At 36.1% G+C, this 22,539-nt stretch overlaps 1 protein-coding gene across 1 annotated transcript; it reads right to left on the reverse strand.

Annotated features, from left to right (window-relative positions):
• Positions 1 to 4,917: 4,917 nt before the first annotated feature.
• On the reverse strand, positions 4,918 to 7,516 carry LOC145683411 (uncharacterized). Its single transcript, XM_081754747.1, has 2 exons — positions 7,397 to 7,516; positions 4,918 to 5,513 (listed from the first exon to the last, which is right to left on the reverse strand). Exons 1-2 carry the CDS (start codon positions 7,467 to 7,469, stop codon positions 5,284 to 5,286), a joined length of 303 nt encoding a protein of 100 aa, XP_081610873.1. The 5' UTR covers positions 7,470 to 7,516; the 3' UTR covers positions 4,918 to 5,283.
• Between the last annotated feature and the right edge of the window lie 15,023 nt (positions 7,517 to 22,539).

Here is a 22,539-nt window from a genome sequence, read left to right on the forward strand (position 1 = left end):
AAAATAAATTCGTTCGGGCACCGTCTAATGACGAATTGCCTTATAAAGGATATTTCTAAAGATTAAAGTCTTGAAGAGAAAAAGGGTAAGCATACTATGTCAACTCCTGGACGATATGAAGATCGACACTTCTTACGCCTTAACAGAAAGTAAGTAGGATTTGTTGTCTACATCAAAATACGTAGAAACGCCGTTTCTTTTGGTAAAAGAATTTGAGTTAGTTATGTGTTATATTCATATTTTAAGAAAATATGCATACGAATAATATATATAAGATTTTTTTCTATTTCCAGATTGTGCTTCAACGATATTTGTAACGTACTGGAAATGGAAAATGAAATTATTATTATTATTATTATTATTATTATTATTAGTGTTAGCAGTAGTAGTAACAGAAGAAGTAGAAAGTCTGGAACAATTCCACAGTTAGGGAACGATAACATATAGTTTTCATCATTCATTTCTTTAACCCATACTAAGGATGGGACTTATGTATTCCTCAATTTTTTTCCAAAAATGTACCTAGGTAATGTTCTCAGACATTACGAACCTAGATTGATACGTTTTATGTATTTCCATATTAGAGAAAAAGAGCATACAAATTTGCCTAAGAAAGAAACGAAAGGAAACCAAAATAGAGCTGTAGTTAAAAATGCTTTAATTTATATCGAAATTTTGTAGTTTATTTCAAGTATTTGTCTTTCCTGTACCTATTTACTTGTTGCTCTGACAACGAATCGAAATTGGTTTCAGTTGCTAGGAAAACAGTACAGTATCTGTGTATTTCATTAATCCAATAATTAAGGTACAACTAATTAGGTTACCGAACTATGAAAATGTCTCTGTTTTAGTTGTTTTGTAGGTGGCATATATATATATATATATATATATATATATATATATATATATATATATATATATAAATTCTATAGTGTGTGTTTTCATTTATGTAATGAATCATACATAATATTTTACGTATTAATTGTTCCAAAATAGAAATTTACGTACTGAGGCAATATACAATTGCATATTATATTCCCGATTACGTCATTTTGTAAACATGTTAATATTTCCCCTATAACTAAAGACATTTTAACTCTAAGGTCGAGATAAATTTATTTATTTGGATGTCATTATGCATCGGACGTATTAATATTACAGTAAAGTTTCTTAATCAATTAAGCAGAAATCGAACCAAGATCCCCGAACTTGCGAAAGAGATGCCGAAGCCTAAGACTTACACTTCTAAGTAAATAAACTAAGTAAATAAATATTACTCGACGCGAAATGTATATGGAAAATTACACATACTTACGATTTCAGTATTTTAATAACGAGGAGAAGCTATTATTTCTGACATAAAAATGTTAAAATGAATTATGGAAATAATAGAACAGAGAATTCAAAATTAAATTGAGAAACAACAAAAGACATACAAACACGCAGGGGTGCCAAGGAGAAAATGGTGTTAAGATTCATTCGTGCCCGTATCTAGCAATCTTCTTAACTGGAAACTGGTGCCTCAGACCACTTATTTGTTTTTCTTATTCACTGAAAGTATCTCAGTAAACCGGCCTCTTTTCTCTATGCTTTTAAGCTTTTTTAAGTGTTATTTGCACTAACCTTAAAAAACAGAGACATGAACAGACACACAACAGGCGCATTTAATACTTTAAACGTTCTCACACCGAAAATCGAACTCGAGACCCCGATCACTGAATTACTTGTAATGAGAAAACAACTAAACATACATCATATAGTAGGGCGATGAGACGAAATTGCTGCCTTAGAAATTTCATCAAATAGAAAATGTAAATATTAGGCAATTACTTACTTCCGCTGATACTATTACTTATATTTCACTTTCACATTATATTATTATTACTATTATTATTAATAGTAGTATCTCTTGTTATTGCCGTTGTTTCTGTTGTTGTTCGTAGTGTTTTTTTTTGTAATAGGCGTGGCAACAAAAGGATTAGTGGGTGTTAAGACAGCAGTTATTTAGTTACAATCGTCAGGTAGGCCATAACGACTCACTTCTTGGACAAACTGTATATTTTCTCCAACTTTCCCCATGCCGTAAGAGTCGCTGAGAAACAGTGGGCCACTGGCAGGGAAATGGTAGATTCGTCGCCATAGCGACGTATCGAAGAGTATCAGCAGAGGGCCGCTGCGGCGGAGTTCCGACAAGTCGGATAGAGATATGTAGCAGCGGCATAGTGACGGTGTCACCACGTGACAGCATGTACTTCGTAGCAGTCCGCTCTTCTTCGATTCGCCGAGGAAGGAACACGTCAACATCGCAGCGCGCGTGCGGAAGGAGGTCTTCATTTTTTTTACATACAGGTCTGAAGTGTGGTGGGGAAGATGTGCAAATTATTTTCAGTTGTTCTATTTAAGGAGGAAGATACACTTGGCATGGAACAAAACGACAACGACAGATTATATTTTATGAAGAACCAGATGAGGGAACAGGGGATACCTACGAATTGGCAGTAAAATACACTGAAGGTAAGATTTTAAAATTTACTTGCTATACCGCTGGAGCAAATCAAGGAAAATTGTAAACTTTGCGTAGAATAGGGTTTAGAAAGGCATAAGTGCCGTATCGCCGGACCAGTTTGAAAACTGATAAAATGACCAAAACGTACTGCATTAGGTTGTATTTTGTTGGATTACATTATGCTACGTTAGATGACTTTACTATACGTTAGGGCATAAAAGCTACAGTGCAACACACCCCAGTAGCACAGTTGATGGGCCGATGTCGATCAACATGGGAATTTTTGGTGGGATCGATGTCGCTGTCGATGACGATCGATGCAGAATGGCAAACATTTTTTCGACATTGGCCAATATCGGCAAATCTATGTCGATCGACATCGGCGTCGATGTTGATCTATGTGGGTCCCATGTGGATTCTTCCAGATCAATGTTGGCCCCACATTAATCCATGTAGCCCCATCTAGATCTGCCTTATATCAACATAATCGATCTTGGTCCCTGGTTGAGCAATACCGGCCTATGTGGGATCAATGTCGGCCCATCTAGATCTGCCCCATACCCACATCATTGTCCGAGCTCCCTAGTTGACCTATGTGGGATCTATGTTGAACCACCCAGATCTTCCCTGAACCCATATCTTCGTTCTAGCTCCCATAGTTGATCGATGTGGATCTATGTGGGATCCATGTCGGCCCATCTAGACCTTCTTTATACCCACATCGTCGTTCTAGCTCCCTGGTTGAGCGATGTGGAATCTATGTTGAATCACCCGGATCTCCTCCATACCCACATCGTCGTTCTAGCTCCCATTCTTAACCGATGTAGCTCTATATGTTCCTTGTAAAAAGAACGGAGCTATTCAAATGTATTTGAATCGCCCAGTACTTTTCACAAGGAACATAGAATAGGCGACATTTCTGATCGTTCAGCTTCTATACACAATTGCGAAACGTACGAGCTCAGCCTATTTCTTTTCACACTAAATGATTAAATATGAAAGTTTTATTCAAACCTGAGTGCGTATATGTTCTTTTGTATTGCATGTTGTAGATCTGGGTTGGACCCATATAGAGCTACATCGGTTAACCATGGAAGCTAAAATGACAATGTGGGTATGGGGAAGATCTGGGTGAGAGATCCCACCCACATCGGTAAACCAGATGTGACCATATAATTTTTACAGATTTAACACCAGATGGATATGCCACTATATCAGATTTGAATAGGGCCATGTACTGCATCTCTGGCGCACGCTACATGCTTGTCCACCATTTTGGATTCAAGTTATGTTTTTCTAATGAAAATAGGAGAAAATGACATCGGATACATCTGACATTTTTTCAAAATGTGACTGGTGCAAGTAGTTTTGCCGCACTTCTATCTATGGCGGATCCAAGAGGGCGGTCGGACATTTAGCGTGTTTCGGAGATGCAGTATTTAGACTAAACAAAACAGTATATAATAAAAACATTTTCAGATTGAAGTATTTACATTTTTATTTTTTTTTTAATAATTAAAATAAAATGTACACAAAACATGTTCCCTAACTTTTTTTTTATCGTGAACTTCACTCATTGCATAGAGGTATATATTGTACAATTGTTTTGCTGTTTCCAACATAACGAATGGAAATAAATACTTTTAAACACGTAACTTATTATCATTAATATAGAAACAACATAAAAAATGAGTGAATCTTCTCTTGCATCAACTTAATAGTTACCAAACGTTGACACTGTCTTCACCATTTTGTTTCATTCCATATGAAGGGCACGTTTTAAAATGCTCAGAAAATTCTTTCTCAGCACCAAAATGTATAATTAAGATGGTGAAAACACGTCGTAATTCGCTCACGTGTACATTCGCGAGTGGACTACGCCCTGTTTTCACCAACTATTTTGCATCTTTTGGTGTGGAGAAAATATTTTTTGAGCATATTCAAAATGTGACCTTCACTGTTCTTAACGCGTACTCTTCATATACATCATTGATTCCTTCCACTGACGAAGGAACCAGCTCTTGTTCCGCAACGTGTGGAAACTATTTAGTTTATTCAAAAAAGGGTTCACTGATAAGTGGCCATTTTCCTGACCCTTATGTCAATATATCATATGTATAATAAAATTAAACACGTAAAAATCATATACACTCTACGTCAACAAAAGCCACTGTAAATAAATTTATTTCAAACATCGAATTTTTCCGCTACACATCCCGACTAGGGAAACTAATATATAATTAAAGAAACTATGCAGATAATATTTATCTTTCTACTTAACCTGGAATGATTTAGAGAAAATTTAGGAAGTTCTTTTCTTCTGTAAATTATTAGTTTCCCATAAATTTTAACTTCTCAAAATTTTTTTTTTAATCCCACTGTAAAATATCCGTTAATTTGCACACTGGTCTGTAGTGTGGACTCATCCCTTACACTTACACAGACAGCACGGAAGTTCGGAAAGCTCATTATATTCAGTAAAATATGCATGCCACTATAAAGTTTTAATTTGGATAGGTTCTTTGCAGTAAAATACAACATAAAACTTATAAAAATGTATCACTGGAAAATATTTCTGCAAATTAGCGAACTGAAAGTTACTGTGATAAACTGAAAAAAAACTATTAATAACGGTTACTTTCATGAAGTTTATAATTCTCTTGTACTTTAACATATTATTGTCTACTATTTTATTTACAATAAGACATTTCGTTCATATAAGTTTGTTTATATCGGACACGCTGCTGAGGGTTGACCACAACTAGCCGCGGGACCGATCACCTCACGGCTTTCCCTTCGGGGCGACTCTGCAAGGTGAATTCAAGTGGTCCTTGGACTCTTGCGGGTTCCCCACGGAACGACTGTGTATCTTCCCCTAAGTCTTGAGCCTGTTCTCTTCTCCGATTACATCTGTAGCCATCCCAATCTCGCGAACCACTTAAGACTTTCCCAATCCGTCGGACAATGTCGCTAGTTTGTATATCAGGAAATCGGAGTTGTACTGCTCCTGAAGAAGAAAAAATGGTAACCTTAACATAAAACTCAATGCAATAATATTGTGTCACCAGAAGGGACTACACATTTAAATAGCAAATGTCATCATTGAGAAATAACAGATTAATTTTGAAGTTACATAAATAAAATTCGAACGAAAATATAACTTTCTCCTAAAATACAAAGAAACCTTTTATACATTGCACAAAAAAAATCCATTGTACGCATGAGCGCATTATTACGTGCTCGAAAGGCTAATCTAACAGAACATTGTCGTTCGGTGTCAAACAGAGGAAGTAGGGAGTGGAAAACGATATGTGGATGGCTCAGAATATCCACTCGTTTCAAGTCAAAAATTGAAAATTCACTTGCACGGTGCGATTGACAGAAAATTACAACTTCTTTCAGAGGCATAAACAAGGAAAACAATGATACCAGAGTTACGAGGACGGGGTATGGGAGATATTACCGCAAGCTTTACTTTTACTAGGATAATGCGAGAATGGCACCTAAACAAAGGATTTCACTGGTAGTAATCCCCCTCCAAAATTCCTAAAAATATATACTAAAAAACGCCATACATCCGAAAGATGAAATTTGACTCTAGTATATATATATATATATATATATATATATATATATATATATATATATATAACAAAATTCTTTAGGAATCAGATCCTGCACAGGCGAATCAGCGACACCATCGCGAATGGGGCTCTTCCTCAGTCTCATCCGTGAACGGCAGAATGCTAGGACCTAAAATTATTAGGGGAACCGAACTACATCGTGGCGTGAATCTAGTGCACATATCTTGAAGTGAGGTCACTTTACTACCTGTTTAAACCATTCCATATTCGTCGCACGACAAAAATCGAAGGATAAATGTGTTGTTTTGACTTCATTAGACTTTTGTACAACGCATAGAAATTATATTTACAGTACAATTTCTAACGGACATCTCAAAATAACGGACAGTTTTCAATTTCCTGGCAGAAATACATTGGGTGGAATGTGAAAATTACTTCTGAATAGCTGACATTCTCAATAACGGACGCGGATACTGAAAACTATTCCCCAGCGTCTATGTAGAACTTCCAACTAACGGACAGCCTGAAATAAAGCTTTGTTATTTTCTTGAATTTCAAGCAATAATTGGCAGGATCGTTAATGTACCGCGCATTGTTGGATGTGATAATCGAACGCAAATGTCTCCATTTATTTGTTTTCAACATGCATTTAGTTTAGTATCCATTTTCAGCAAAAGTTTATTTAATCTTTGTCTATTTGCCTTGCTGCAAGTTGTTAATTTCGAAGGGAGAAAGAGTATTCTGTCCGAACATAATACTATAGGAAAAAAAAACTGTATTAGCTCATTATTAAACAGAAAGACATTTTGCCTACGTTATGTTGCTTATACGAGTAGTACGTTAAGTTTATACTATATTTCTTTTTAATAGCGGACATTTCCCAATAATAGGACAGTTATATTCCCTATTTGTGTCCGCTATACAAAAGTTTCACTCAACTAAATCAAACTTAGTAATTCTTCTGTCAGTCTCGTTCGATCCCTAATCGTAATCAAATGCACAGGAACAGGCTGATTTAAATCATTGTATAACCATGTCGTACGTCTATTATCGAGCGATAAAAATCGAATGGTGTATTCAGGCACTTATACCGTACTTTCTCAATAAAAAAATAAATAAATAAATAAACAAATAAATAAATAAAAACGCCTGGGCCCACGTAGACTGGGACTTTTCATTAAATACACATTCCTAATGAGACTTTTCCAGCGATTTTACTCTTACACAAAGAAATCCTGTGATACTACTTTCAAAACTAGACCTGGATGACTTTTGCCCAATGAAATACAATTTATACATGACGTACCTATAACTACATGGAACAGTTGTAATCCACAAAATTTTTCCTTCCCACGTAATCCGTCAATGCTAAATTTCATTGCGACGTCCCTCGAAAATACTGTCTTCAGAATGGACAATGTCAGTTTTTGTAGTCCTCTCCACGATCATTGGAAAGATAATGACACTAAAAAAAAAAAACATAGTTAGTACATTACCATATGAAATACAACAGCAATATGAAATACAATTTTATTTTGTCATCAAGCATTAAAAAATTATGTAACATTCGTTCATGCAGTTCTCCATTCTAAACAATCTTCTATATTTTCTGCACAGGTCATTAAAATACACTAAGACTACTTTAAATGATTGCAGATGAAGTCGAGAATTGCTGAGATCGTATTGCCCGTTTGCCTTACAAGTTCGCTTCCTGCAAAACTGTGACATCATCATAGTCACCGATTCCACTTACCAAGGTGGAGATGGGTGCTAGAGAACTTCAAAGAAAGTATCCAGGACTTCCCGAATTCCCGAAAAGTGAAGGGACTTCTCAATTATTTGCAAAGCGAAGGCTTGGAGAATCCATGTACACCTGTGGAAGTTGCCCTTAAACACTTAATTTTTATGAGAACCCGCGGATGGTTGGAAAGGTTGTAGAAGAAGGTACCGGTATTGCCAAAGAAGGCATAACTGTAGACATGTCTACGACACGAGGAAACCGTATATCATCCTACCTTATGATTTTGTTGTTGAAACACGAAGGTGCTATACAGTGAAAGCAAGATTTTCGAACTAGTATTGGATTGCATTATTATTGGTAGTAGTAGTAGTATTTAAGATCCAATATGGACACCTAAATTATAAGTCCTAAGAATTCACAATCCAAACTGCTACCGCTAGAGAAATAGTTGATTCGATTTTATTTGATTTGAAAGTGTATTATTAAGAATACGTCACAATCAGCTTTGGATTAAAAAATAAATAAAATACATCGGTTTAGGATTCAAAAGGTTGGGAGTTTAATCGCTCCTAACATACGCTTGCCCACAAGCCTCCTCTAATATAGAACAGAATAGTTCCAAAGCAACCATTCCAACAGGATGCGCTGCAAAACAAAATGTGATAAAACTAGAATTACAGATTATATGTTCTGAATTTTAAAGCCAAGAAGTACTTCCATTACGAAAGGAACGCCGGATCTAGAAATACTTTCGGAGGAGATCTTAAACACTAAAGGTTTCACTGTAAAAAGTAAATCTTAGTATGATATATATGTTTTAAAATGTAATTAGTACGAAATTTATATTAGTTACACAAAAATCTATTTTTGAGGAAGAGGAGGGTCCGGACTCCCCCCCCTTCCTTCCTTCGCACGGCTTGGAACATAACAATTTCAATTTCCAAGCATAAGTTTTACCATAATTTCGTTTTTATTAACAAAAATTGGTGATAATCTCGGAGACTACTAGGTCAAGGCGACCACACTAAGTGGTCGGAGAATATCGATGCATTGACTACGTGCTGCCACACTTTCGAGCTAGCAGGGTTCAAAATGTCTCTAAAGAAGCAATATAGTCTTCATTTACTTTTACGATGTGATGCAGACGAGCAACCTCCGTTTGAATTGTGCACCATAGATGATACGTTTACCTCCGCAGTTCCTCCTATAGATACTCCAAGCGACTCTGAAAGCAAGTAATGAAATTATACAAACATCCAGTTTTTACTAGACTGTTAGGTATACAATAAGCAGGTGACAACTTATGGTTTTAAAAGCATGTTTAAAATGTTACAATGATTACATCCAGTATTCTATCTGTAGGGGGATGGCTGGAACTTCCTCCTCTCTGTTTCTCGAAATACCTCTCAACCTTGGATATGGTGGAAATAAAACCCACTTTTTTGAGCTATTGACGAATTTATCCCCCTCTCCGGAAATCGCAGAAATCGTACACTGATTACATTAACTCACAACGTTAAAAGATACTAACGCTGTTTATCTGCTTGTTTGATCTTGTCCTAAATAGACTCCCTATCATAATTAAATGAATATTTAATGTGTACGTTATTTGTCATTTATTTATTTATTTATTTATTTATGTATACTCATAATAGAATCAATTTAACGACACAGTTTGCATTACGAGCCCGGTTTTTCTGTAGTTAACCATCATGAGAAGATAGCATTTATCCGATAAAAGGGGATCCGGTATTAACAACCTCGTTAAAAAAAAAAGAAGAAAAACAACTAGCAAGCCTTTTCATAGAAATAAATTACTTGAGATTAGATCTGAGTCTGAATGATTTGTTACGTAAGACTTGCTTGAACATAGCAAGTAGCCAATTTTGGACGCCAAATTGAAAAACTTGTTTATAAAAATGAACGAACTAGACATCTTATTTTTAGTTGTTAGGGCTTCTCACTCCAAGCTTGTTGTACACATTACAACAACTACTCTGCACATCTAACGAATAAATTGTTTTCAACAGGTTCATAAAACATTGTAGGTTACTTCTATCTGTCTACTATTTCAGCCAGCCTTACTTTTGAATGATTTTCAGACGAAGTAGCAATAAACTTTCTCCAAAATAGTATATAGTTTCATATTTAAGTAACGTCTGCACTGGCATAGTAATACGAAAGAACAGTGTTCCTTTCAGGCCTGTTTTTTTGCCCCCCCCCCCGGACGAAATGGTTAAAACGTACTGGAATAGAACCAGCAGAGGGAAATATATGGTTTCAGTCCCTCCGAATACTAAGAGTAACCCCCGGAACATTTTTTTCTGAAACAAACACTGCGAAAGAAGGTCAACTATCTGGCAATAAAGAATCGCCCACGAAATCTTGATAATTTTAACTTTCACACATTTTAAAAAATATATATTTAAAACGCGATTCAATACATAGTCCTATGAAACAAATCAGCTACGAGCTAAACTTTTAATTTGCGTTGAAATTACTATCAAGAGAGATATATATGAGGAGACAAGCAGTGTTCTTGAACGAAATTATGAATATAAAATATATTTAGCATAATTACCTTTCCGAATAGGTGCTGGGGGACTTGGAACACTACATTCGTTAAAAGTTTCATATGGTCTTCTCTTAGTTCCTGGATATGAGTCATCACTGTCCTCTTCAGACAAATATCTTTGTGGCTTTCTGCGACATCTTCTTGAATAAATTTCTTCGTCAGAAAAATCACTATTAATGTTTGAAGTCAGTAAAGCTTTGTCAGCCTTTGCTGCAGCTTTTTGAAATGAATCTGAAATGTTAAAAAATACATATATTCTACAGTTACTGATAAGGGAAAGTAGCTGCGAAATTATTCTTGGCATGAAAACCATACACGATAAGAAAGCAACATGGTTATGGATCTACCCTCAGTTGTGATTTCTTTGCTAACTGTAAAACATTAAATATTAGAATATCCCAAATAAAACAAATCTGTTTACGAACTAAATACTCTTGTTTATGTAAAGTTATTCACGACTGAAATTCGAGAGTAAGAAAGCCTGTAACAGAACTAAGAATAGAAGGCCTAAGAATACTAGCATTTTTATTTTATTTATTTATTTTTTAACTTTATTTAACGTACCTTTGACATTTCCTGCTCACGATAAGATAGTGCAAGGCTGGATTTGGAGAGAGTTATCCAGGCCTTGTCTTTAAGGTACTATATTCAGCATTTGCCTGATTTGACTGAGTATAAGATCCCGGAAAAAAACTCTAGCATAGTTAACACAAACACAAACACACACACACACACACACAAACACAGACACACACACACACAAAGAAAAAATCCTTATTTCTCTGACTGGAGTTGCTACTTTTCCCTGACTTCTTTATTTTCTTCCATATACTATTTACTTTATTTAACGTTATTTCAAAAGCACTTTGGGAATCCTATAAGAAACGTCATGGATTCTAAAAGCTAATTTAGTATATAAGGTCCTAACATAAAAAGTTCATTTTAGGTCATACAAATATATATCAACTCATACCAACTTGTAATGTAGAGGACACCATTTTTTCTTTTTTCTTCAATAAGACAGTATTCCAGCAATGTATTAAAATAGAAGACATTTTTTAAGCATATTTGTCACGAAACAACTGGTGACAGGAAGCTATGAATTTGAACAAGCTTACTTTATGAGTTTTATTTACCAACTAAGCTTCGCGAACTGTAGTCACAAGTATACAAATTACAATGGAATTAAACCTTTAAACTTTTCCTTGTTTTGACGAAAATATCCTCACAAATTTCGACCTGTAACGCTGGAGCGTCGAATAGGTGAGTTCACCGTTAGTAACCGTTATAAACGAATAAAACAGGAACAAACGTAATCCGAAACAACCTCTTGCAATTTCCCTAGCATTTATGTTTATTTCTTCTTTTCCTGATTTTCCAGAATGCGGACATGGTGTCTAGTCAGGATGGCCAGCCACCGGGCTGAAATCTGCGACCTACCAAATACTAAGATAACGCGCTACCAACTGAATCACGGCTGCTCCGTATGATAGATCTTGCTATTCAATGCAAAAAATAGTGAAATAATATTACATTTTGACTCAAAATTGAGGTATAAATACTCAAAAACACAACGAGACAGATAAAAAGAAAATACAAATAGTACTCACTGGATTGTCCATAGATTTTTATGTTCACAACTGTCCAATCAGCAGATGGCTCCTCACAGTCCCTGATAAAATTTTGAGTACGCCTAACGGATGATGTCTTAGGCCAAAGGCATTCATTTTCGTTTTTAAGCCATTTACTAGGTATAACTTCTAATGCTCCGTCCTCGTCAGTGAAAGCTGCTACGCAAAACTTTTTTCTTCCTGAGGTCATGTTGATTCTGTCTACAGATATGCTCTTAAAATTAAAAAAAACTGAATGAGAAAACACTGCAGCGTATTTCTCTTCCAAACACACAATACATTTTGATGTCACAGAGGTAAGGGAAGCACGGGATATCTTATTCGACAGTTTGCCACACATAAACAAATACCAACTGCGAACTGCATGGGAAGGAATAATAGTCACCTTCTATGGGAACATCCAAATATATCAACCAAATGGATGGGTGATCATTCGAACTATTTGTCTCAATAATATTAGTAACTTTGCCTATTTTCCCTGTAGTGACTTGAACAAAACTGTCCTTATCAACAGAGATACCAATTATGAACCCACTATAACTCACTGCTCTATATTCTTCACCCACAACCGCTAAACATATGGTCCTCAGCTATACGGTTTATTCAAAGCTAATTTGTGGTATGTCCTGGAAGTGAACTCACGAATAGATCAGGGTTGGCAAAAACCATGGTTTTTATGGAAAAAACTGTTCTTTTTATTTAAACCAGGTTTTTTTGGTTTAAATAATTTGCTCCATATATTCATATCATATATGGACAGAAATAAGTTTGTTTCACCTTGATGTTATTATGCAACAACCGGGTTATACTGGAAGGGGTCACATAAGCTTAAAGCGGAATAAAAACCGCTTCTCGAGTTACATCCGAGAGAAATTGTCCTCCATTTGAACTCGGAACCAGGACTAATTGGCCACAAATGCAATACGTCTGCCGACGCACTCACGAAGGAATCCTGATAAAAATACGTTGTACTGATCTTTACATGCTTTTTAATATAACTGTCAAGAGTCATTTCAGAAGAACAAAAAGATAAACAGTTGCACAAGTGAAACCATTATAAAGAATTACATATGGACAATTTCACAGTAGTACGGAGTACAGAAGAACTAATTTAGTTCAAGTTAGTTAACAACGACATTTATTGGTCGAAATTAAAGAAATACAACGACTTAATTTGCATATCAGTAAGAAAAGTGATTAAAGATACGAATTATTTGAGTCCACTTTGGCTCAGACTCATTTATACATAAATAGATATCAAAGATACTTCTCATTTCACTAAATGCCTCTCGTGAGGTCTGTATGACCCCCCCTCCCACACACACACACAAAGTACGGCATTTTGATGTATTTTATCAATAGTAAACATTGAAACGAAACAATATTTAGAATTTTTCTTTGATTGCAATTACATAACAATAACAACAACTACAAAAAAAATCACAAAACAAACATACATAAACTTACTTTAAAAAAGTTGCTTTTGTAGTATAATCTTTTTGAGTAATGAATGGGAAATTTAGGTCTGAATATAATACGAATAATATACGGGAGTGAAACGTAATAACCCACAAATGTGTGTTCATCAAGATTTTTCAAACACTTACACTTTTACGAACATTTTTCGTTTTTTGGTTTAAACCAGTCGGTTTTTTTGAAAAAAAAAACAGCTAGTTTAAACCTTGGTTTAAACCAGCCAACCCTGGAATAGACACAATCATATTATCTTCGTAGCTTTCGCTTAAACATCCGCAGCGTTGTGGACGGAAAATGCACATAGATGAAACAGTAAAAAAAAAAAAAAAAAAAAAAAAGTCACCAGTTTGTTTTTCTTCTCTACTGTTTCATCTATGTGCATTTTCCAATCATAACGTCGAGGATGCTTATTATTTAAGATAATCTGATTGTCTATTCGTGAGTACATTTCCTATTTTCCTTATTTTGGACCATTTTTGTCATTAGGCTCCGTTTTTATCCATCTGATATATCCACTCTACTCCTTATCTTCCCTTCTAAGGCAATGAAGTAAATTTTAATTCAACGACATCGAACGTCTAAAATTGTTATGACCAGACTTGCCCCGCTTTTTATTCGCATAAAAAAATATAGCATCTCTAGTATCTAACCCTTATACACTATATTAACTGTGTTTCGACCTTAACAATATATTTATATTGAATACTGTTTCTCTCATACAATATCTGGAATATGTTTGCTACCTGTACATGGTGTATAAAAGGTTTGCGGTAACCACTGAAGCACCGTAGCTCAATGGTAGAGCGTGGGTAGCATTCAGGAGGTTCTGGGCTTGATCCCAGGGGTTGTTCCCCGTAGATAAGTGGTAACACTTGCTACCTTATAACCCATGATTCCGGGTTAGATTCCTGTGGGGATAAAGGTAATTTGTAACCCACGTAAAACTGTAGGTCCCGTCCTTGGAAGCTCAACAACTCGTTCAAAACGTTAACTTGAATCCACTCACACTCAATTACCATGGTCCACTATTCAAACAGCTTTCTCACTTATTTGCCAAGATCAAATTCAATGACTTTTCCAAGTTTTACACGTCACTACCCAGAACTTCACTGTACTGTTTCCTTAACTTGTTTCATGGTTGGCACATCATCCTGTAAGTTATTTCAGAAGAGATCTAACCAACGTAGCTAGTTTTTAGGCAAATCTAGTTTCTGAGTGATAATCACAGGCTAAGTAACCTACGTGTGAATCTGTATTTTCATGGCCAATTCTAGTTTTCAAATGGCGGTTACAGGCAAACCAACGTAGTGGCAGACATAAATTAACCTAGTATGACCTAACCGGCAAGACCTTATTTTGATTATTTATTTACTCATGGGAAGGACAAAAAGAAGGGATCGATCCTTCAGGTAAAACTAGGATTTGGACAGGAAGTGGCCCTGGCCTTTCAAGAGAATGTACTATCCCGGCATTCGCATTGTGGGGCGGAGGAAAGCCTCAGTCAGGCCTGCGCGGGATTCCAACCCACGCTCGAACTACCCAAGTGCTGCGTGACAGGCGGATGCTCTTCCCCTACACCAACAGCTGGGTTCAAGATCCTACGTTGCGCAGAACAGCGAAAGTATGCGCTCACCTAAAGTTTATTAAGTACAAGGAGCAAAATAGTAAATTAACTTACTTAAAATGGAGTTACAAGTTATATTTATCAACACTGTGTCCCTTGTACTTAACACAAATCAGTTGTGATGCGTGTGCATCTACCACTGTTTTATAAAAAGTAAAATCTTGCTGATCTTAACCTAACCTGAAACTATGCAAGAATGTGCCAATTCGGTAGTGAATAACTCGATAGTACCTCCATTTGTCATAATCTCTCAATTTAAAGTACTTTTTAACGCATTTTTTTAAGTAGTAAATAAACTTGTTCCAATATTTGGCCGTCTCGGCCTGAGCCTCCTATGCCTGAAGACCATAAATCAAAATTATTCACGACTAAGTATAGTGATATCTACACATGTTTGCACCTGTAACAACGAAACCAGTACCAGATATCTTGCATCGAGCGCGGACTATAAACTAGCCAAAATTTATTTGGAACAGTTTATGTGGATCTCTTAATCTATAGTCGACATCGTTCATGCAAATCAAAGATAAAATATGCATTCTATTAATGAAAGAAAAATAATTTTAATACTCACCTTCAATAATAAATACGATTTCGTCGAATTGATGGTAAACCACAACAAACAACAGTCATTTCCTGCTTTTCCCTCGCTTCGCACCGCTTGTGGCGCCATACGGTGTTATGGTTTTAAAACTCTGAACAGTTGACAAACAATCTGCGTACTCCGATCGACATCGATTCGACATAGATCGAGGCTGAATCGAAAAATTACTTTTTCAAATAATTGCCACAGAACCATCAAAATGTTAATTTCATGTGTTTCAAATTTATTCATTGTAAAAAGGAAATGTTTCCATGCTTTTTTCTTTCTGGTGGGCAAGCCTATTTATATCCCACGTGGGACCTATATCGGTAAATCAACATCGGCAAGCCCACCGAGTTACCACGTGGGACCCATATCAGTAAATCAACCTCGGCAAGCCCACCAAGTTCCCATGTGGGACCCATATGGGAACTTGGTGGGTTATTGTGGGCCAGTTTAGATCCACGACGCCGACATTGGCCGATGTCGCACAAATATGGGTCCCACGTCGGCGTGCTACTGGGGCACAAACCAACCTGTGCTACGTGGCCACTAAAAAGCACGAATGGTATCTAACCGAGTCAACGCAGGAGCACAGCAGGGGGGCCAGAGCGGTGCGAGTGGGTGCGTCCGATGGTAGCAGGCACGTCACTGAAGGTGGGTACGCGCGTAAGCGAGGGTAGTAACAACATGTGTGTTTTGAGGATCATTAATATTGCAATAGCACTTGTCATTTAAAAGTTACCTGTAGTCAATTAAAAGTCATTTACCATCTAAACTAAGGTTTGTAAGTTTTCCCAATTTCAAGAAGAAAATCGTGTACAAGAGTACCCTGGGATTTCTTTCATTATATAAATACTACGCTAAATATCTCTTGCAATGCTCTTCCTTCTCCCCAAAGCCATGCGTTTCGCACTACTATATGATAAGTATTGTACCTCTCTGCGAAATAGTCCTTCCGCCTCCACATATAGTGCCGCTTACAACATAAAAAAACAACAACATTCTTCACTTTTACCATTCACTTACCTCATTTTAACTCATTTTTCCTCACAAACGTAAATAAATTCTCCAATTGACCTGGTAAATTTCCTAATATTAGTCCGGCGATACAGCACTTAGCCCTTTAGAAATGTACTACATTGTTTGCACGTACTTGTAAGACACTAAAAAAGTTATAGCCTCGAAATAAAAATATGTACACTCATGTACAAAATTATTGTCGCATATCTATAACTGTCTTCTTGTAAGAATATACAGTAATTTGAAAATGATTTTGCAGGGTACTTTTAATACTGACACTATATGTATAACTGGGAAATGTATATTTGTGGCAAATTTTATAGGAAAAGAATTATAAATACGAAAATTAGAATGAGTAAAACAAAATGTTGCTAAATGGACAAGTTTTATTTTCGTTTTATTGCTCTTATTTACTGCTCTTATGACATGAAATTTGGCACATGCATGTCTTTGCCGATTATACACATACAAACACGATAAAGAAATACCGTGCGAATTCGTTATCAAATGATATTCCTACGACAATATATTTTTAGACGTGCGACAATAATTTTGGAAATGAGTGTACATACCTCTTGTATATTGTGAAACATAAAGGCGAATGGTGTAGATGTCTTACCCCCATATACATAGTACAGGCTTTAGGTTAGTTAAATTTAAACAAGTTTGGTTTACAAATGATAAAATGAACTCCTGGGAAGGTTCTAGAACACAGGCCTCCCATATAGGTTAATAGTTAGTTTCTTTTCTGTAGGAAAGTAAAATATTTATTTCACATAGTATTGCCGAGCGAGCGTTAGCATATGATGGCGTGTTATAGCCCTGCAGGACACGTTGTCTTCTGTCATTATTGCAGATAAATGGGAAATTTGGACCTGTGTTCTAGAACCCTGAACTCTTTTATGATGTAAAGATTATTACTTTAATACATTTAGGCCCTTGTACTTCAAAAACTAATAAAATTCGTATTGGTCCATATATGTAGAGGCCAGTTTATTTTACACCCTTGTCAAATAAGGTTAGTTATAGCTATTCTAAAACGCAGGCCACTCATTACAAACTCATGAAAAGGTTGCAACTGTGGTTCGCTTGTCTTACGCCGGAGCGTTGACCAATTAGACATGTGCCTTCCTGTATGCAAGGACTATGAGAGTTCCAAAGAAAGTGCTAAGCCAAGTGAAACGTGAGTGGAAGGGGAGAATGGAGAGAGTATTGCCCTCCTGTTGCAGCAACCCTTAAAGGGAAGGATCTAGATTACTGGTCCGCAACACCATCACAAAATTGCAGTCCGTGCAATCTTTGTTGAAACTGCGTAAATTTACCTTTTGTGTCTGTAATTTCTACTGTTTTGTTTTGAGTTTTTTTTCTGTTCTTGGAATTTTGAATTTCAACATCATAATGAGTTGCCACAATGTTGTATCTTTATTAGTAACCGAAATATACATTTAAAAATATACGTTAGCGCCATTTACTTAACTTATGTCTGGAGACAAGTAAAATCCTCGGAACGTTCCGTAAGAATTATGGCTTGAAAACAGTTAAAATTAGGTTCTTTTGCTTTAGTAATCGTAAAATACAGTTTCTTATGATGCGAAATATGCGATTTCATCCTTGTACTTAAAAATGCAAAGACTGTTACAAGATATAGGTGATGGTAAACGCTGACAGTAAGCTGCAAACTTAACGTTCAAAAAATTATATCTTATTTGTTAATAAAGGTACAACCTAGTGGCAACTCGCACATCATGTTGAGGGTGTAAATTAAGATTTCAAAGTTAAAAAAAATCAAAACCAAACAGTACAAATTACAGCTCCAAGAGGTCCCGTTGAAACTTCACAGCCCTGGTAAAACTATAGAAGAACTTCTCTAGTTCTACGAAGAAGGAAATGCATGAACTACCATATTTTCAAAATGTAGGTTCCTTCGCACTGCCATCGGGTTTAAAAATTAGGGTTCAGTTTACCAGACGGTCTACCAAAGAGAAAACTTGGTAGAACTTTAATTACACTTGCATATGTACACAGATAGGAACTCATCCGGACACGAGTGCAGATTTTGTTTACCCATGAAAATGTCAGACAAGAATGATTTTTATATTACTGGATTGGCATTGAAAAGTGCAATTCACAGCAGCCAATTCCGGACAACGAATGTCCGGAATGCAGACATGCGTATCAGGCTAACAATATACACATTAGTAGTTTTTCGTCAGCAGGAAACAGTGTCCAGATGACGAACATCACTTTTTAACTTACGTTATGTATACATTAGTGGATGCATTGTGAAGTGGGTTTCCTCGTAGCCTGATACTTAGTGCGGTGGTCGCGGGCTGGATTCCCGCTGGTAGCTCATCGTAAATGTAGTAGTTCGGAACCCACTTTAAACTGTAGGTCCACGTTTGGTATGACCTCGCTGCGAAAAAGGGACGTTAAACTCATACAATTTTCATTCGTTTCTAAAGCGAATGTACATCACAATTGCGCAGGGGTGAGAAGTCCCGTTTGTTTTTTTAAAAAAGCCCAATCCACCTGGGCCCATATGTTTCTCTCGGGTTTTATTGGGTTTTTCCGAGTTTAATTGGTAGACCGCGGCAACAGCATTTGTGTCAATTTAAATTCCGGTGTCAGAACGCTTTTTTTCTTTCTTTCTTTTTAGAGGTTCTCGCTGTAATACTGTGGCTCCAAGCTCCACTCGCGTCAACAGTCATGATCAGAATACTCCAAGTAGCGAAGTGATACAACACCGAGTGTTAAAAGCAGTAACACATCCGGTGCACTTTCACCAGGAGAATCGGGTATGAAAGGATATTTATTTTTGTGTCCATAGCACTTTTGATAAATGTTAACTTCCTTCCGATATTGTGTTCTCTCAATTTAAATTAACAAAGCTCAAAATTTATTAATTTGGTCATCACAATTGCGCTACTTCTACCGGAGCTTCTAATTTGTTTAGAATTTCATATTTGCGATTATACGATTATACAATGAGTGATTATACAGTTTTCTTTTAATAATGAGCATATTCAGTTTGCAATTATCCTTCTTCTCGTCTAGTGCGTACCATACATGCACAAAGCACCGGATTTTTCGCCTAGGTTGCCACTGAACGTATTACACATAAAGCCAACTAGTGATTGCATTTAAAAAGACTTTCGGCTCTTTGACATGGTGATCATCGGTTATCTGTTTAAGAAAGATACGTAGGAAAAACTTTAATGGTTAAAACACACTAGAGAGGAAAAATTAAGAAGATATTTAATCCACTTGGAATCACCACAGTATAAAATCCTCAATTCTCTTCGTGATTTATTATTCCTTCAGCGTGTTTTTAAACGTACGAAGTCCTTTTACTTATATGTCCGTTTTCAACAGATGATGACAATGACAAATAGCCGAAATTGCTTTGGTTTAGGTTTTACATTGCTATCAGTAGTTACCTTTATATTTTTATTTAATACGTAGTACGTTTAATGACACCATAAGCGAAAACGCCGGTGCTTCGTGCATGTATTGCAGACACTAGATATAAACTTTTTTAAATTTCATTTTTTATCTTTTTTTAACATTGGGGTGAGTAGTGATTGGTATATTATCACCCGCTCTGAGTTGGAGTGTTACGTATTGTTTTCAAATTGTAACTTTTTTTTCAGTAGCATTGATTTCATTATACGCGCGTAAATAAAATATATTTTCTACCACTTTTAGCCAATTTCATTTCTAATGTTATTTTGTCTGTAAAGCTCACTGGAAAGAGAACGAAAATAAAAATGAATACTAGAAAGTGATCATCTTTTACTGTTAGTTAGTCAATACTAATATTTTACAGAGCGTCATTTTTGCTCCACTTTTGTACTTCTAAATCAAATTATCTGCATTTTTCAGATGTTGTCGCCGCAAATTTCCCAGGATATAATGTCGCAGCACACTGAATTATACACATTACCCAAAGGTGGTTAAAAGGTGCGGTGGACAGGAACGGAGGAAGGTGAAGAAGACGTCAGGTGTACTTGAGCAGTATATTTTCTAACTCTTCAGGTTGTAAAACATGCATAGCTCAGAGCAGTAATATTAGTTACTGGCATAGTATTTTTAAAACTAGTAACATTTTTCCTATTTTATTCACCGTTTAGCTCTAAGCTTAAGTTCTTGTTCACGCTGCATTGCATTTAAGCTCACAGTTCAAATGTTTGTATATAGGAAAAGAGTACTTACGAATATACACACGAAGATATTGAAGCAAGCTTTCGGTATAAGAAACCAGAATCATGCGGACGAAAACTCATAGGACTTAGAGCCTCAGTTGAACAGTCCCTTCTACTCTCATCGCGAATGAAATGCAGGTCGCCAGATTGGCAGTCGGTCACTTTACCGACTAGGTCAGAAAACAAAGATTATAAACTGCTTTATTATTATTATTTAAAATAAGACTTTTTTGGGGAAGAATTTCAATGATGGAAACTTAATTTTTTCCTTTGCAAATTTACTGGCTTATAATGTAAATCTTTTTTTTTTTTCAAAAAGTGCCCTATTAAAAAAAGCTTTTGGCACAAGGCCACAAAGGACAGGTAGATTTCTTTCAAGCATGTTTTTTATTGGTGCGTCACCTATTGCACGGACTTATTTTGATAGATTGAAATATACAAATACTGAGCAAAAATCTTCCCTCCTCGCGTCAAAATTGCCCGAGTGGAGCCACCTCCGTGGGGATGTTGTTAGACGCGTTCGGCTGTTGCCCGCTTGGTTGCGAGGGTAGGGTTTCGGTTCGCTCCTTGGGATTGGGTGTTGCTGCCTAGTGTCGTAGTTGTTCTTGTGGAATATATTAAGCGGAAATCGGTAATCAGAATTCAATATGTGGTATGAATGTGTAACAAACATCTGCATGAATGTTAAAAAAAAAGTGGTCTAAGGCATAGGTTCAGTAATGCAAGGGTCGCTAGTTCGATCCTCGTTCACGAGAAGATAGCTTTTTCTTTCTTTTTTTATTTTTCCTCTTTGGACGGCCGACACTTTGAACTTTTCTAACGGTTTGTTCTGATTTTCACACACATCTAGTGTATTGTTAACCTCGACATTTTGGTCAAATATGGAGCAGATCGGTTCATAATTGTAAACATTATGAATTTTTCGAAAGGTCCAATGGCCGCTGTTTTGAAATGTTTCATCCGATCATTCTGGTTAAGGAACTCGTTTGAGCTATTAATACGACCAATTTTTATACCAAGTTTGGTTTCAATCCGTGGAAAATTACGGCAGCTAGAGCGTTCACAAGAAACATATATATATATATGTGTGTGTGTGTACGTATGTATGTATGCATATATATATATATTAGAACTGAGGGTGGTTTTAGTGTCAGGGAGTCATGATCGGCGAAATATATAGAAATTTTCCGGAAGTGCCGACTTGAGAGTCTCCCTAGTAGGCAATTTTTAAAGAAAACTAGCTAAAAATCAGGCGAGAGGCGGATGGTAAAAATAAAACTTTCCCTAGTACAAACTAAGAAACTCTTTAAATATCTTTGTTCATGTGTCTCAGACTTTCTAGAACATGCTTTCTAATCTCATTTGCACAATTTCTCCACGTGTGTACTAAGAAGTTTTCTTTTCATCTTCCTGAAAAGTTTCGTTTTGGGGCAACGGTTATTATTATTATTATTATTATTATTATTATTATTATTATTATTATTATTATTATTATTATTATTATTATTTGCTACGTCCTGAGGAAGGAGTTACGCAAAGCACTAAAATATGATGATGCTATGATGCTGATGATGATACCGTAAGGTAGCTACAT

This window comes from Thermobia domestica, chromosome 4 (assembly GCF_964235325.1).
Source record: "Thermobia domestica chromosome 4, izTheDome1.hap1.1, whole genome shotgun sequence".
Lineage (NCBI taxonomy): Eukaryota > Metazoa > Arthropoda > Insecta > Zygentoma > Lepismatidae > Thermobia > Thermobia domestica.